General features: G+C 29.4%; 1 protein-coding gene across 2 annotated transcripts in view; it reads left to right on the top strand.

Moving 5' to 3' along the window:
• The window catches only part of LOC112681998, a 30,630-nt gene that overhangs the window by 8,470 nt on the left and 3,989 nt on the right, over nt 1-18,171 (top strand). For both annotated transcript variants that reach the window (XM_025552425.1, XM_025552426.1), the window contains exons 2-3: nt 15,380-15,541; nt 15,659-15,829. In XM_025552425.1, the coding sequence (XP_025408210.1) occupies nt 15,380-15,541; nt 15,659-15,829 (333 nt within the window). The remainder of the gene's footprint in view (nt 1-15,379; nt 15,542-15,658; nt 15,830-18,171) is intronic.

Raw genomic sequence — 18,171 nt, 5'->3', positions numbered from 1 at the left:
CATACAGTTAAACGTAAAAATATAATTACCCGGGTAGCTTATTTATTTTTTTAATTTCATTTTGAAACATAACAGCGTTCAACAATTAACTAAAAGCAATTTAATAAAATTCGAATAAAAATTAAATTTTATTGAGATAAATGGTTTTTGTATTGAAATATATTTTAATAAATATACAAATATTGTTAGAGCAGATTGTATTACAGTATATCGCTAGATGTATTGTGCTGCGCAAATTATATTGTTAAAAAATATACATTTTAACCTGAGCTTTTATATATTTTTCTCTTTGTGGATTAGATTTTCAATCAAATTGAATACTATATTATATGAAACGAGGACGAACCGGGATGATATGCATTAGGGACATTATAATTTTTAAACAATACATATAATGCATGTAATATACAAAATAATAAAACACTATTTTATACTTTATAAAATAACGAGATGAGAATCGTCGAACAAAGTACGTCAAAATCTGAACGCAATACTCACAAAACCTGTCATTTAAAAATAATCGGTTTTTGTCTATTTGTTCGTTATTATAACATTTAACTTTGTTGTACATTTGTTGTATATTGTTGCTTAACGTTGATACGTATGACAGCTTTTCAGTTATTAAGGTTAAATATGTGTCCATAATCATCAATAGGTTTAAAACATACAATACAGATTTAGATATTCTTATGTTAATTATATCCGTATGGTACGCTGATGTCGTAGTTATAAAATACGTAAGTGCGTATATTGTTCCGTTGTTAATTAGGTCTTAAATTACCATTGTCGTAAACGCACGTCATACGCGAACAAAAAAACTATTCCACGTCCGGATATTTTAATTAGCAATGTTTTTTTTTTACAGCACACGTATCCAGCGTTTATTTGCTGCAATTTTTTTAACGCTTGTACGAACGATTATTTTACACACACCTATTTAACCATATTATTATTATAGTTTTTTGTTTTTTTTTTCGATCGACTCCTATCGTAACCGTATGTAAAACACGAGTAGTGATAATGCATAATTTTACGCTGTAGTAACAGCGAGACGCGTGGACGTTTTTTTTTTCTGTTAATTTACAACACTAGGTACATCAAAACACGTGTACTCCGTGGCGCCGTGTACCTACTTGTATTGCACAGGACGACAAAAGCCGCCAAAATCAGACAAAGGTCGTTCGTTCAGCAAAACGTCCCCTAACGCAAACCGTTATCGGCAAATCGTTCCTCGGCGGTTATCAGTTACATTTATTGTACGCAGTGTTCCAGTCGATATTAGACCGTGGACCGCCGATTGCCTCCCAAAAAAACGGCATGCAAAACGTACCATACTATTATTTGTGTAGCGTGCGAAAAAGACGAATGCGTTTCAGTCGAACGAATGATGGTATTTTAAATTACTTTTCGTTCTCGCGCTCCCCGTCGCCACCTACTCGCACGCCCTAACTTAATCCATTTGTAGTACGTGTACTAAACGTGTGCTCGAAGCGTCCAAACGACCGTTTTATCGTTCATAAACAACCCAGCCGCAAGTCCTTCGACCGATAAACCTTAGTCGCGTTGAACGGTTTGGAACGTTCACCGTCCAAAATGCATAATTGAATATTGTAACACATACGTGCACACTGTAGTTTGGTTGGCAAGATTATTTTGCAGGCCTATACTGTAAGGAAACACCGGGAAATAAACGTGTACACTAGTGCTCTGCACGGTCCGTTATTTTAAGGACCAGACCGGACTACAAATTTTACCAGGGGACCGAAATCGGACCGTCTTTGATTTAAACGTTAATCAAAGACCAAAATTGGAGCGAACCGATGGCTTCATATTATTTTAGACCAGACCGGACCAGCAATTAAATAACATTTAATAAAGTAGGCCGTAGACTGGACTGTCGGTCCGATCTTAAAACATTTTGGACCGTTTATGGACCGGTCCGTAAGGTTCAGTCTGTATTAGTCTAGACCGTACCATATTATGCGTTTAGTATTACAATGGACCGGACTACTTGACCTTATTAATAAATATGTACTCAAAGTTGTAGTTTTTTTTTTCGTCTTATTTGTTTACATAACAATATCTGTATTTAGATTTTAAGTACCATGATTGGGACCGGACTGGACTGATTTTCATTTCTTTTTTTGAAATCGGACCAGACTGAAAATAATGCATTTGATCTGAGGACTGGACCGAACTACTCATAAAAATTATTGAACCGGACCAAACTGACGATTCAATAATTTTTGTATGTTAGGACCGTACTAGACCGGACCATGGTTTGGTTCGGTCCGGAACGGACTGATTAAGACCGGACCATGCAGAGCACTAGTGTACACTCTAATTTCCGCGGTTCATAGTATTAAACTTGAATTGTCCTCAGACCGTGAAAATTCGAGTCCATATTATATAGTTACATATTCCATGTCTTGCGGCTAAATTCGTTTTCAAGAACATTTATCTATGTATGGTAATCCAATGACTAATTATTTTCTGCCCGTGTTGTAAAACAGTGGTCTTCATCTTGTATTTCGTAACACCTATAGAAGTCATCTGTGATAATCGACGAGGCGTAAAAATAATGGAAAATGATGCCGACAATTATTACACAATTTATGATTTAAACGTACATAAGAGTAAAAAGTAAATAACTGATACGTATAATATATTTTATTTCGAAGACGTATATAAATATAACGATTTTGAAGAGGTCCCCATATAATAAAAAAAGAAAAGAGAGCCGCTATTCATAAAAGGTTTATAAACACTGGTTTAGAACAATTATTTTTCAAATATGAAATGGTGTATAAACTATTGTGAACTATCGTTTAATATTTTATAAGCTACAACGTTAAAAATAAATAAATATAACATTTTTTCCTTTAAAATGTATATGAAATCCAGTATTGTAAGAATAATAACTATACAATTATCCTATAGTTTGCAAAATTCTTTTTAACTAGAATTTGGGCTTTGTATGTTTTGTATGGAACACCATTTTAAAAATCACACACACACACACACACACACACACACACACACACACACACACACACACACACACGCATATACACACACGCGCGCGCGCGCGCGCACGCACATACATTATAGTATACTGTGAATTTTATAAAAAAAATTTTAATAATTTATGAGAGTGCATATTATATATATTATACGAAAATCAATACACATTCATGAATAGTGCCTGCAGTATACATCTTCAATGTTTATAAATTATAATAAATAAAAGCAAAGGTTGGATTTAAAAAAAAGAAACTTTTTGAATTTAAAGGCGACAGATATTTCTGATATACAAACTTTTACAAAAAATATGTAAAAGACGGAGTCTTTAAAGAAAATAATATTTATAATTAGGGTGAGAATACAGTTTATAGATGGACTGAGTTTACTATACAGCAACGTGATGAATAAATGAAAGATTAATTAAGAAGAATAAACGAACCAGCAAAGCCGAATAAACTGAATAAATTAATTATCATAGGATTTGGAAAATCTCATAATGAGGTATAAATATTTCTTTTTAATTATGTAGTCAATTAAACGCATTTGACATTCCCCATAAGATTTTATGGTTTTTATGGTGTATTTTTATAGCTAAATCATCAATATCCTAATTAATAATAGGTTTACCAGTTTGTGGAACCATTCGTATTTTTAATTTTGATGATTTCTACGATAGGATTTCATTAATTAACGTTGAATAATTATTTAGAATCATACTTGACTAGTAGTCTTACAGTTTAATTTAATTTTTTTATTATTATTTATATTCTTAAATTTTCGAACATGGTTTCTATCCAGATTATCAATTTTACTAAAACTATGTATAATAGTTGAATCGTTGAATAAATCTAAAATATTATACTAAATTGTGGTAATTCATTGAATATTATTGACATTGATATTTAGAACGATTGCAAGTAAGTGGCAAAAAAAAAAAGTTGCTGATGTGATATTATACATTCAGCGAACGCGTAAGCAGTTTTTTATCATAGTTATTTTAAGCTCAATTCAGATACCGAAAACTAACAATACTGATCCATAGAATTTGATAGTTCTTCTCAAATTTAATTTACTACTAATTTAACAATAAAAAATTGCCCATCACATTTATTTTATTGTAAAATTAATCCATACAGTGAACATATTTAAATTGATTGGCTTTATACGGAATATAAGTAATCGTTTGCAAAATAGTTTGCAATATGGACAATTATATTTTTTATAAAGTATCTCCATTATATTGTTTAATTGCCTAACGTACATACAAAATATATTTATATTCGAAAATGCATATAGGTAATGAAAAATGATAGGTTGCTTGTTTGTTTTTAAAACATCAGGTAATAAATAGCTATGCGGTATATTTTTATTACAATGTAGTTAAAAAAAAAAAAAATACTTTTAGAACTATTATTAATACTCTTTATTATTTTATTTTTGTTTGGTTCTTATTCCTAGTAGGTAGGAATTTTCTACCTATATGTCAACGGAAATTTTAATAACAACGTATGTTTAAACTAATTATGGGCATATCCGGATTTTGACAAACCGAATTATTCGGATTTAGGTAATTCAGATTTCATGAATTATCCGGAGTATTCGATTCAAATTTGCTGTTCAATTACTCAAATTTTTATTTGATAATTTTTAGAAAATTTTCCGAGTAAATAATTCGATAACAATTATTCTTGCATAATTCTTATGTTGGATTGTAATATCTATAAATTTAACTTGTCTTCAGAAATGTTTATTCCAAAACCATTAAAAAATTATGCAGTTAAAATAAGGTAATTTAATATTCAGCCATGTTATCACTGTAAGTGATAAAGATATAAAATATATTCAATAATTCAATATATTTTTATTTTGGTAACCAACAATAAGTTATAAAAATTGTTAAAATCATTATAAGTATACTGAAATTCATAAAATAAAATATTAATTAGTTGTTATAATAATATGAAATAATTTATTTTACTAGAAATTAAAAATAATTTTAAGTTATATAAAATTAAAATTCATAAATCTGGATAATTCAGATACATCGGCAAATCCGGATAAGAATTTATTTCAAATCCGGATTTGAATATCTAGATATTCGGATAATTCACATCTTTGAATTTTATGCCCATCCCTAGTTTAAACATTAACTTAAAAATTTCAGAACATTTTTGATATAATCTCTTATAAGTGTATGTTGTACCAAAATACATTTTAATATGTTTACAAAGAGGATGATTATTCTATAACATAAGGTTTTATATTATTGAGAATAAATCGCATCGAAATTTAGCATACTTTCTGTTTTTTTTTTATTAATAACAAGCATTTAGTAAACTCTCATTATTTTATTTTTTGTTTTTGATTTATATAATTAAAAATCGTAAATTATTAGAAAAATAGATCGCTCAATTATTACTCGTATGATTTCAATGATTTTGAGATTCAATGTATTTTGAAAATTTCATAAAGTAAATACACATTTATTTTAATTTTTCAATGATTTTTTCATAAAACAAAAAAAAATTTAAAAAAACTAACATAATACGGGTAGTTTTACCATATTATGTGCATGTATTTGTATTTGTACATGTAATTGTGTGTTTAGGAATAAACTTAATAGTTTTATAAAAATTAAAATGAGTAAGTAAAGAATATACTTAATAAACTATTTTATAAAACTTAAAAAAATAAAGTTTTTTATATTTAATTAATAATTTAAGGGAGTAAAAACTGCAATACCAAGAAACTAAGTGCTTTAAAATATCTTTGGAAAATTAAAGTCGCTACAGATTTTATAAAATACAAACTTTCAAAGAACCCTGTCCAAGAACTTTGATATTTTAATCCCTTATCCTTAAAAATATTTTGAATATTAATGATAGGTAAAATAGTCCAAAAACTTGTCAAAAACTGCATTGGAATTAATAGTATTTTAAGAGTTTTATGTTGTACGATGTAAATGTAATGTCTTAACAATTTAAAGTAGGACCATTCGTTCGTTCGACTTACTTTATACTTTGTTAAATTTATCATGCTCTCGATAGAAAAATGAAAGCAAACTATATATATATCATAAAATTATGATACACATTTCAACAAATATATAACTATTATTAATATGTTGAATTCCCTATAGAAGATAAATTCTCAATTGTGTTTGAAAGTTGACGGCAACTTTTTTGATTTCAAAATGATAGTTATACTGCTACTATCGAAGTTGAAACTAATATTATTATACAAATTGTTAGCATTTTATATTAATATGTTATCAATAATACTGTATAAAATTAATAATAATACTTAAAAGTTAAGTGTTATTTAGAATTAAATACATTTTTACCAAGTCGTGTTTTAAGTAAACCGTGAAGACATATATTGGAAATACATTTCAAAATTACAACAATCGTTTATAATTATATTGAAATTATATGTGTGTGTATGATTTAACGATTATTTATATTATATAATATATATATATATTCAATGTACCTATTTATATGTCACCCAATTAATAAATTTATCAATTGTTTGTAATTGTTGTTTAAATTTCTTTTAAATTAACACGGAGAAATTCACAGACCATGAGTCAGTGATAGTGACTGTTAGTATTCCGTTATTATAATTATCACTATTGCGTCTATAATGTTTTATTGGTAAGTAATTTCATTACCTTACTGAACCACTGACACTTAGAGCAAGTATAGTATTCAATACACATCGACACTCCAAATTCCTAAAACACAATTTTTAAATTCGTCCATTGAACAAATTTGTTTACATTCAAATATTTTTGACGTTAATAAAAATTGTGATATTATTGGACTCTATATAACTAACTTTCATATTAAATTGTTAATCAATAAAAGTTTTCTAAATGATTATTTCGTTATAGTTTATTTTATAACATTATATAACATATATAAGGTAATTGTTATCTATAAAAAAAAAAATTACTTAATTTTTTTTTTTTAATACTGTTACAATCTAGTAATTAAATAAAAAAACGAAGATAGAATAAGGAACGAATATATGAGAGGTACTATTTGTTTAGCGTCGATAATGGAAAAAATGAGAGAAAATAGACTGAGATGGTTTGGGCATAATGATGAAATGAGAGGAAACAAATGCAGTGAGAGTGGTTATGAAAATTCATGTTAAAGGAAAAAGAGGAAGAGGAAGACTAAAAAAGGTATGGTTAGATACAAATAAATATGATATAATTATGATGATGTGTGCGTAGGGTATGTAGGAAACCGAGACTAGTGGAGGTTTAGAATAAAGTTGGTCGGCTCCAAATAGTTAGGAGAAAAGCGACGGAGAAGAAGACTAAGTAAAAATTATTTTCTGAATTTCTCACCAATTTTTATATAATTATTGTCATACGTATAAAGGTAACCTTACTAATTATATTATTATTTTGGCATTCATAATGTATCTCAATTTTGCGGGAAACCCAATGAATTTATTCATCATAAAAATGTATTTTGCATTCGTATAAACTGTAGAACGTGCTATTTGAATAATTTTATTATTTGATCAAATAAAAACATCATTAATTTTACACTTCTCTCATCAGAACAATAAGCTGTGTATTGAAATAATTTTACCAATTATTTAGTAATTGATGAATAAACGACGAAATAAGTATTGTTGATAATCTTACATAACCATTTGAGGTCATACAATTTGAATACCGAAACAAAAATAGAATTAATATCGGGAGCAATTAATTAATAAAATTAATCTGCCAGGCGGTATGATTACGATTTGAATGGTAAATTGAATTTGAATAGAAACCGACGAAACGTTGAAATGTAAAAATAATTCGATGACACACCGACATTGTTTGTGGTAACTGTAAATGTGTATATGATTCCTATAATATCGTGAATCCATAATACCATCATTATCTAGAATCACTGGATTCTACAATGTTATACAATGATGTAATTTTTGTTTATAAATTAACAAATGTTAAACTATCCTGCACCGAATTCCAAAGGCGAATATAATTTTAAATTAAAACTTTCAATACAAGAAATAATCACCCCTACTTTGTCTCAAAAATACTTGACAAATATAACTAAAAATAGTCCAGAGTATCGCCTATAGTTACTTGTAACAATGTACCGAACTTTGATTTTTATTTCGGTTCGCATTTTAAATTAAAAAATATAATATTAAATAATAGTTAATTTTATTATAAATAAATAAATATATATATATATATATATATATGTTTATGTCATTTTTATTTATTTTTAAACATTTAATATTTATATCTATACTGTAAATATAATATTTTGTGGACTATAATGCTGTAATTATTACCCCTTTGGGGTGTCATAACTTTAAATAAATAAATATACACTATCTACTTATAAAATGGGACTATAATTATAATATAATAAAATATACTGTACAAATGGTTTTCGTCAAATATAAAATAATCATAAATTTATAATTTTTACTTGAAATGATAAATATTTTTAAGTCAAGAAAATATCGTTACTATGAAAAGTTAAAAATTATAAACGAAGAACTTTTTTTATTTATTTTTATTAATCAATGAACATATATATGTAATCAACAGAATATTACAGAAACAGTTGAACATATTTTATTGATGTACCTATCATTTGTGTATGCTGTTCTGATTGGAAAATGGTTAACGCTTCGAATGAGAGTGATCCATGATTAGAATAGTGTTTGATGCAAGTATTGGCTAACCTAACCTACCATTAGGCAAAGCGAGGTAGTGTCCCAGGGTCCCAGAGCACAGAGGATCTTGGAATCCTTGGACAATTCTGAGACTAAACTTCCTTTAAATCATTGAAAATGTTAATAAATTTAATTCCTAAATTATTAGTTGTAGTTTTATAATTTTAAAATTTATTTATTAACGACTATCAGGGAAAAGAGTGTATATAATGTTATTAAGAACTAGATGGAAAATAATAACATTTAATATAGAATATTGAAAATATTAACTAAAAAATATTAAGAACAGTAATTATTAAATATTAAAATAAAATAGTAGGTGGGAATTATTTATTCAAAATCAATTTTAGTTACAATCGAGGTTTTAAGTAGAATTATAATTCATGAAATATGCAATACTTTTTTATAATATAAAACTGGATTTCCTTTTTACTTCGTATAGTTATTAATTATCCGTTAACTAACTTCGCTTATCGTTTCATGGTAAGTATTCACACGAAATAACTATATGACGTGTATATTTTGAATTTTCATATTAAGATAATATTAGAGAGAAATTCAATTATTTTTACTGCGCCGCAGCCCTTTCCTACCTAGCTACGACACTGGACGCAACAGTTATTCTTACGATTCGTAAATGAAAACACCTCTGACAACTTATACAAGTAGTTATGGTGTGCATAATTCACTTGCTGATAGAATATGAACTCCGTTAACCCAGTAGAAATTATTTCGATATCTTTACGATTTCAATATTGATAAACGTATTTATCTCTCGGCTGTCGCTGTACATGGTTGCATATGGTGGAATTTTTACGAAATAACGTAGCACCAAAGACATTCTCGTTTGGCATCGGGACTGTAAGGAATGAAAGTGGAAAATGGATTCTAAACAATATAGAATACAAACAAGAAAATTGTTGTTTTATCTATGAATATAATATTGTTATGTTTAGTTTGAATGAAATTTCTGTTGTATTATTTGGTATAGTTTCATTTTATTTGATCATCTAAGATCTGTTTTTTTTATTACTTATTTATTCTATGGTTATTATATTTAATCATAAAAATATATCATTATATTTTGTTCTTACATCTAAAGCTAATGGGATGATTTTCCTTTAAAGTGTATAAAATTACTCATAATTAATTTTGTATCTTTAAAACATGTTTTGAAATTGCTCTTTAAAATAATAATTAATATTCAGTATATAAATAAATAAACAAATATATATATATATATATATATATATATATATATATATATATAAATAATTAATAATAAATAAATGCTTGGACTGGAGAGTTATTATATTTGTTAAGTACAACAGTATAAAGGAAAGAATACGTTGAGAAAAATTAGTTGTATTACATAGAGATAATTTATTTTAATAGGAGTGATTATTTAAAATTAATTCTTATTAAACATAGTTATTATAAGAAATATAAGTACTTCGGTTATTATAATTTATTATTATCTAAAGAGTATTAACATAAGATATTATTTTTCTTTGTTTCATTGTGTGTGTAACTTTTTTAAAATTAAAATATTAGAAAACACTAGAAAAATTCCACATACAAAATAATTATCATTATAAATGTAAATATAATATTTATATTTATATTAATATATTTATGTATGATTAATAATTTTGTTCATATTTTAAATGTATTAATCGATTTTAAAAATAATATCTTGCATCAATCAATTTTAGATTATGATAAATAATAATAACTAAAACATTTACATTTCTAATTATATCTTTTTAAATAATCTTTCTTATTAAAATAAATGTTGTCTATGTATAATGACTTTTTTTTTAATATATTCCTTCCACTATATTTTCATATTTAGTCGCGATTTTATTGACTATAAATATACCTGACAATGAATTTTTAATACGAAACCGTATGTGTATATCGTATGTATGTGAAGACTTGTATATGGAGGGGTGTGCCTACAATCCTTTTGGTTTCTATCTTAAAACATGCAGGTATATTTGATAAATTATAATGTTTAAATAACTAAATAAACAAAACTATAATTTTTTATTTAATATTGTGTTATATTCAGTAGCATATTTTCAGAGAGAAAAAGGTTTCTCGGGTCTTGACCCTCTCCTTTGAAGAAAAAAGGTTCAAAACTTCTAAATCACTAGCTTCAAAGGTACCCAGAAATTCGACGTTCGGAACTGATTAATTATTACGATACAGCTAACGCGCAGTACTTAGATTGTATCGATAACAAATTTAAGACGGCGATGATTTAACTAATTATTTGCTCTTAATGGATTTTGCGACTAAAACGGATATTCTTTTTTTGTTTCTGAAAGTGAATACCGAACGCGAGCACGTAAACACGTGCAGTATTCATAAGCAAATTATATAGTGCAATGGCTTTCACACTTTTTTGTTCGAGTAGCCTTTGTGATACTAATAAGAAAATCCGTAAATGCAAATTTTGAACCACAAGCCGTAAAAAATTATGTATACATTTTAAGTAATTAATTTCTTTATGATTCATTTGCCGTATAAATACAAAATAGAACATAGTAATTTATAAAAATAAAATTATAAATATATATGAGTAACTTATGTTTATAAGTTTTAATTTGAATAATTATATTGTTTTTATTTAATTATACGAAGTACTACCACGTACAGTACTCTTATATTAGTGCTTCTAATTTCACGTATTCATGTAAAAATAAGGTTGGATTTTTAATGACCGCTTAAAATTTTCCGTGAACACGTATTTTTGTATTCATATAGAAAAGTAAGACCTATATTGAATATTAGATTTGATGAAAAAAAAACTTAATGCGCGTATCTGCTCACAAACAATTTAACTACCTATTAATTGTGTCTGCATTTAATTCAACCCAGAATTATTCACAGAGTCCCTAGAATACTCTCGTAAAGCATAGTTTTAGAACCGCTAAGATAGTGATCATTTGGCTCCGGATTCTACATCTGAACGCATATCATGACGGCGGCTTAAACGGAATGTTATTATTATTGTTATTCTTTCGAGTAAGATTGAAAAACAACCCTTAAAAACTAAGGTTTAATTTTCATTTCACGTGTACAAACCTAAAAGTTTATGTTCATGTGCGTGTGTTGGTTCTTTTTATTTTTATTGGATGGATGTAAATAAAAATAAAAACCACCAAATATCTACCCTGACTGCAGTATTTGTGAGCAATCAATGTGACCTGAGTTTATATAAATATATATATTGTATTTTTACAAGTTTAGTAAGACGAGAACCAGAGGATATGAAAATAAAATTGTTAGAAAATCGATTTGGAAAAGTCAACTGGTACATGTACTGTTTAATCTGTATACTGCCGCGACTACAATATGGTTTTGCGTTATTTCACTTTACGTATATATATATGGATAAAACTAAATCTCAATAGGAAAAAATAAATAGTTATAAACTGGTAACGAATAATACACACAACAACTACGCATGGCTTTTTGATGTTTCGGGAAGATCTCCCTTCTATTAGTCAAACCAGTAGAACCACCTTCTCAATCAAACACATAATTTCAGGCTTGCAGGGGTTATGCAAAACATCGTAATATTTACATGATTTCTCATAACTTCGATCCTGAACTGGAACCGAATAACCAACAAAATCAAAGCTTTATACTATTTCTAAAAAATTTAAAAAAAATTGGTAAACATATCACCGAATTCTAATATAATTTATACTTCCTCAGATGTCTATTACCGTAGATTACACCGTTGCGAGTTGTTTATCTCAAGGTTAGTTTTGAACAAGGCGTTAATGTAGGCGATTTTGATACACGCGTGTGTACGTCATCTTTGATGATACTTTTATCCGTGTTTGAATGGCTTTCGTACGTCCCCATTGTATAATCAACTATTGTAATAATTAAACAGTAAACAGTAACTTAATAATTAATACTATTTACTTAATTTTTCATTTAAAGTTCTATAATAATTGTTCATATAATAATATATGATATTATTAATATTGCACTATTGTTTCATTACTGATTATTTACCCCATTTGATTGTAATAGTAAATACAATGTATGACATATTGCTTATAATTTACATAATTGGTTAATTGGTTGTATTAAATATGATAATTTTACCATGGTAAATAAATCGGTTATGTACATAAAAGAATATTAATATATTTCAAAATATTCTTTGTACGTATACAGCAAGTTAAGTTTACACAGTATAATATTGAATACTATGGATAACCAATCAATTGAAATGCGTAGGTGCTGATAGGTGTTTACCGACTTCAAGTTTAATTATATTGTATTATACCAGTGTATATAATATGATACAATTTGAGTGAATTATTCAGCATATTATTATATAATAGTGTGCGAGTTAAAAACAAAATGTATAAATGGAAAATTTAATTTCTGTTTTCAATCATAGTATATAATATAGTATATACGTATATTCGGTTGAAATCATTAAAGAATTATTTAATATAATTTCTTAGATCCTTGTTGATTTGCATTCGCACGGAAATACGAAAACCACTCATACATTTTATCTGTTGCGAAAAGTAAATTATACGATGAAAGTAGTAACGTGATTTACGTACCTTCAGATGGAAACGAAGAGTTTGCTATGTTAGTTGAGAAACATACAATTCAAATTAATCAAGTTTAAAAACAATTTGTTGTTTCCGAAGATGATTAATATTTTTTATTTTGGCTGAATGAGAGTGTTATAAATTATTGCTAAGCTAAATCAGGACTCGTTTTTTATTTTCTCCAGATCACGGTATTTTTTTTACATCAACACTTTTAAAAAAATATACTTCGTTATTATGGATATATCATAATAAAATTTTAATTTATAGCTTTCATCAACATCAATAAAACAAATTACGATTTTCATTATATTTATAATATGTTATGTGAAGTCAAAGACAAAAATATCTCGTTACATGTCTGTTTCGATGTAATACTTATTATACTTCAAATATTAATCGTTTAATATAACATCACATTCGTAGAATTGATAATTTTTAAAAAGGAGTATCATACGACACTTACAAATAAATAATAATTATATTGTTTATTTAATAATTTTCGAGTTTATTAGTTTCTTATGAAAACTTTGGCATTAAAAAAAAAAAAAATAAAAAGGTGTCATCATTAATAATTATCATGTAGTTAAATGTTTCGTGTTCAATAATAAAGATCTGAACGCTAATATTAACGAATACGTAAACTTGATATATTTACAAAATAATATTAAACTTTGATAAATATTCTTATATTTTTATATTTCATCCGTATTTCGGATTATTGGAAATGTTTTTTAATAAACGATTTGTTTATTTATTCATACTTCGTTATTATTAAGAGCATTTTCCGCGAAATAATTTTAGTTCCGTGTGTTTGTTTTCACATTTCAAAGGGTTACGGAATAATGATCCTTCGCGATGTTGGTTTGAAACTATGATAAAACCCGTTGAATGGAAATCAAAATTGAATGCAATTTGTTTTTGAACCGAATCATTAATAAAGTACATGTGTATGCGTGGGCAATACACGTATTCGCTGTAGCGCGTATTTCCGTTGCGATAATTAGCTGGTATTCAACTCTCGTAACGTCGAGAGCGAATAGTGAATAAATAATGAACAAATACTGAAAAGCATTCGATGTACACGTTTTATATAACGCACAACATACGCAATGTTAGATAATGGGCGCGTGTTACAATGTACGTAGCACACCGGAACGGTATGATACATGGGATACGCGATGTACGACAATAATTGTCGATAATTATTATCGTGTTATTATGGTTTCCGTTTATATATTAAATGTTTAAAATGTTAGTTTAAAACCGAACTGTTGCTCACGTCAAAGCGACAGCGACTGTTTGTTGCACGAGATAGACTGATGATCAAGGGGCATTTTGAAAGCTAATAATTAAAGTCGAAACGCTGCGCGAACCGAGCCCGACAGCCACGAACAACGATCACTGTCCAATCTACATCGTCCATCGATAAGAGCAGGGTGCACAATTATTATCGTGCACCTCACGTCACGTCGATCCTGTCGTTCCGGTGTACGATCCGTACGCGATTTTACGTGTTTCCGGTGTTTTTTTGTTCGCTCTACGATCGGCAATTTCGTCCACCGGTCGATTTTCAGCGACCGTTTTAAACCGAGTTTGGCAACGCTTACTTTTACACTAGTCAACTGGGCGACACGAATGTAACTTGGTGAAAACATTCAGTCGCCTAGTTGACAGTGTTCGTGTTTCAAAAGACCGGGTGAAATTCCAGGCAGAGCGAACGTGAAACACTGCCCGTCCTTTCATTGTATATCGACTGTTTCGAGGTGCAGAGGGAAAATTCCTTGAAAAATGCGCCGGCCTTCGGTGATACGGAATACTAAGGTTTGGTAATAAAACGTATTGTACTACAGCAACGGCGAGAGTAACACAAAACGATACACCGGACGGTGACGGAGAGCGGTTTGTGTGTAGGTGTACGGAATAAGGGACGTGAAAAGTTTGCGGGAATATTGCGACGATGATTCGACGAACGCACGCGAACTGGAAAACTTTGATTTGTTTGCTGACGAGTTTCCTCGTGTGTCTGATTGCAGGGTTGGGGGATCAGTGTTTCCAAGACGACACGTGCCAGATGCACGACAAGCACGCGGTGTGCGCACAGGTGGACCACAACGCGATATGCAAGTGCAAACAGGGCTACCACATCGTCACCGTGTCCAGGCCTACCAACGCCAGGAGCAGTTTTTGCGCCCAAGGTGAGTGGCGGACGCGCGCGTCTACCCCCACGGTCCGCGGCCAACCGCGACGTACCCGTGACCGCGCGCGCATTATAAATACTCGCAGATGACATGTGTGTCATTTTACTCCCGCAGATGATTCGGACGGCAAAGCTGGCGGTTCATCGCTTCTCGGCGTCGTAGTCGGCCTGTTAGTGTTCTCGGCGCTCATCTGCTTCGGGCTACGGCTGTCCACGGTCTCCAGGCCTCGGCACTTCCCGACCACCAACTTATATCCGAACAAGCTGCTGTGCTCACGTCAAACTAGTAGGTCGCGTTCGATCGATTTTTCGGGTACCGGTAGGGGTATTCGGGGTGGCGGTCCCTCGCCATCCTCTCCGTATCTCTCACCCACTGCTCCTTCCACCTCGCCCCTTCGTCCCTGTCTCCCTCGCCCTTCCTCTTTCAACCCCATCGTCCTGACTTTCTCTTGCACCCGAGCTACCCTAGCTTTCTCTCCCTCTCTTTCACTCTTTCTCTTTCCACGCATAACGTATATAACTCTTACTCTACCGTTAGAGTTCTCCTCTCCGGCACAGGGACCGCATGCCAGCCGGGATGGGTATACAAACATGAGAGACTGCGTATACACTACGGGTTCTAAGACTGAGTGGGAAGAAAAACGAGTGGAGACACTCCATTGTAAGGAAACCACCTGGTTTTCCCGCGCTCTGAATATAACATAACAAATAAATATATACGCGTATAAATAATGTACATTTACACAGATTTATATATCACATAATGTAAGAGTATATAATAATAAAGCGCGCACGCATAATAACACTCATAAATCGTATACATTTTTGCGTGTGCAGTGCGCGTGTGCTTGTGTACGTCACGTTTAAACCTGCGTGAATTAATTCATGAGCTGTGTGCCGTTCGACACTTGCAATCCTCTCACGTAAACAGGAGACGCTCAACGACCAACGGCCAGTGATAATCACCACTATATATATATATATATATATATTATATGTATATATGTATACATCGTATACACGGTCTTTCGTTATCGCCACCACCGTCGTGTATACGCGGTGTCGGCGACTTGTGAATGATCGGCATAATAGTGGTTCATTCCTCGTGATATCATAATAAATAAGTAATAGGGAGGGTAGGGGTAATGATGTATGATCTGTTTTCTCCCTTTCCTTCTTTATCGCTTCGCCCGACTTTCTAGTTTATTTTATTTCACGTCCGGCAGAATCGAATTTATATGTTCCGGCCAAAAGAGGTAAACGTGTTTTTTTCCCCACATAGATTATTTCATTACTATAAATTTCCATTCATAACGCAGGCCGTCGTGATGTTCAATTGTTGTCCAAATGTACGTGGATATATTATATACCTGTACGTAATCGCCCACGTTGAAACATGAATGGAAATTTTTAAAGCGTGTATATTTAATTAAATTTCCTATGATGTATTAATACAATTGCTGAATCAACTGTTTTTCGAATGAAAAATATTAATTTATTTTATTTTTAATTACATTATAATTTATAGTTGTTACTAGTATTTTTATTACACCCGATGGCTTTTAAATGAAAAATTATCTATGCAATGTACAAAAAAAAAAAAAAAAAATTATAAATTTTATCTTGTTGATTAGTACAATTTGTTATCAATACTAATCCTTTAACTACCACTTTAGATATTTTTAAAAAACGTTTTACATTAATAAAGAATATAAAATGTCATGTTTACGTTGCATAACATAATTTATTGAGTCGTAAAAATTAGTATATTGCAAGGGTCTTCTCTCCTCAAATTTTTGAATACAAGAGCTTTACATAATATTTAAAGGATACCATACTAATATAAACTATATTTCACTGTAAAAAACATAAAAACGTAAGTTATGTTGACCAATGATAATACTAATTAACTTCTAAAACAAATACTTAAAACTTAAAAGAAAATTAAGCTTGAACAATAATTGAAACCCATCCGCTTAATTATTGAAAATAATAATAGATAATAAGTAATGACTAATTATTCAGTCATAAAAATTATAATTATTCAGAATAATTAAGTTTAGGCAACATTTTTAATATTTTTGTATATAAAATGTAACCATGCAAACCTTGTAATAATAATAAACAATTTATAAATAAGTTGTATTAGGTACTTTTTATTGAAAAAAGCGGAATTTCTATACTTTATATCAAAGGTTCCCAACCTGTGGTACGTGAAATTTTTTTTTTAAAGAAATAGTTTTGTTTTTATTATTATAACCGTTCGTTATTATTTAGATTATCTGATTTAATAAATATCTATGACATAGGAAAAAAATTAACGTAGAAGACAACTTAAGACTTAAAGTTACCTACATGGGTCCCGCGGTATTAACGTTCTGCTTCATTCAATACAACATAAATTACTATCCATATCCATTCGTATTCATTATAGTTAACTATAACTGTAAATATTTAACGCTATATTGCTATTTGTTCATTTAATGCTCATGTAATTATATAGTTTAAATTCTTCTTGTTCTTATTCTTCCTCTACTTTCTCTCATTTCCAATAAAGTTTAAATTAATAAAATTAATAATAAAAAGGCTTCATACATGTTAAATAGTATTATTTTATTTGTTAATAAT

This window comes from Sipha flava, unplaced genomic scaffold, assembly GCF_003268045.1.
Source record: "Sipha flava isolate LNK unplaced genomic scaffold, YSA_version1 1_pilon_pilon, whole genome shotgun sequence".
Taxonomy (NCBI): Eukaryota; Metazoa; Arthropoda; class Insecta; order Hemiptera; family Aphididae; genus Sipha; species Sipha flava.
The sequence above is the reverse complement of the archived record's forward strand: the minus strand, read 5'-3'. Positions and strand labels throughout refer to the sequence as shown.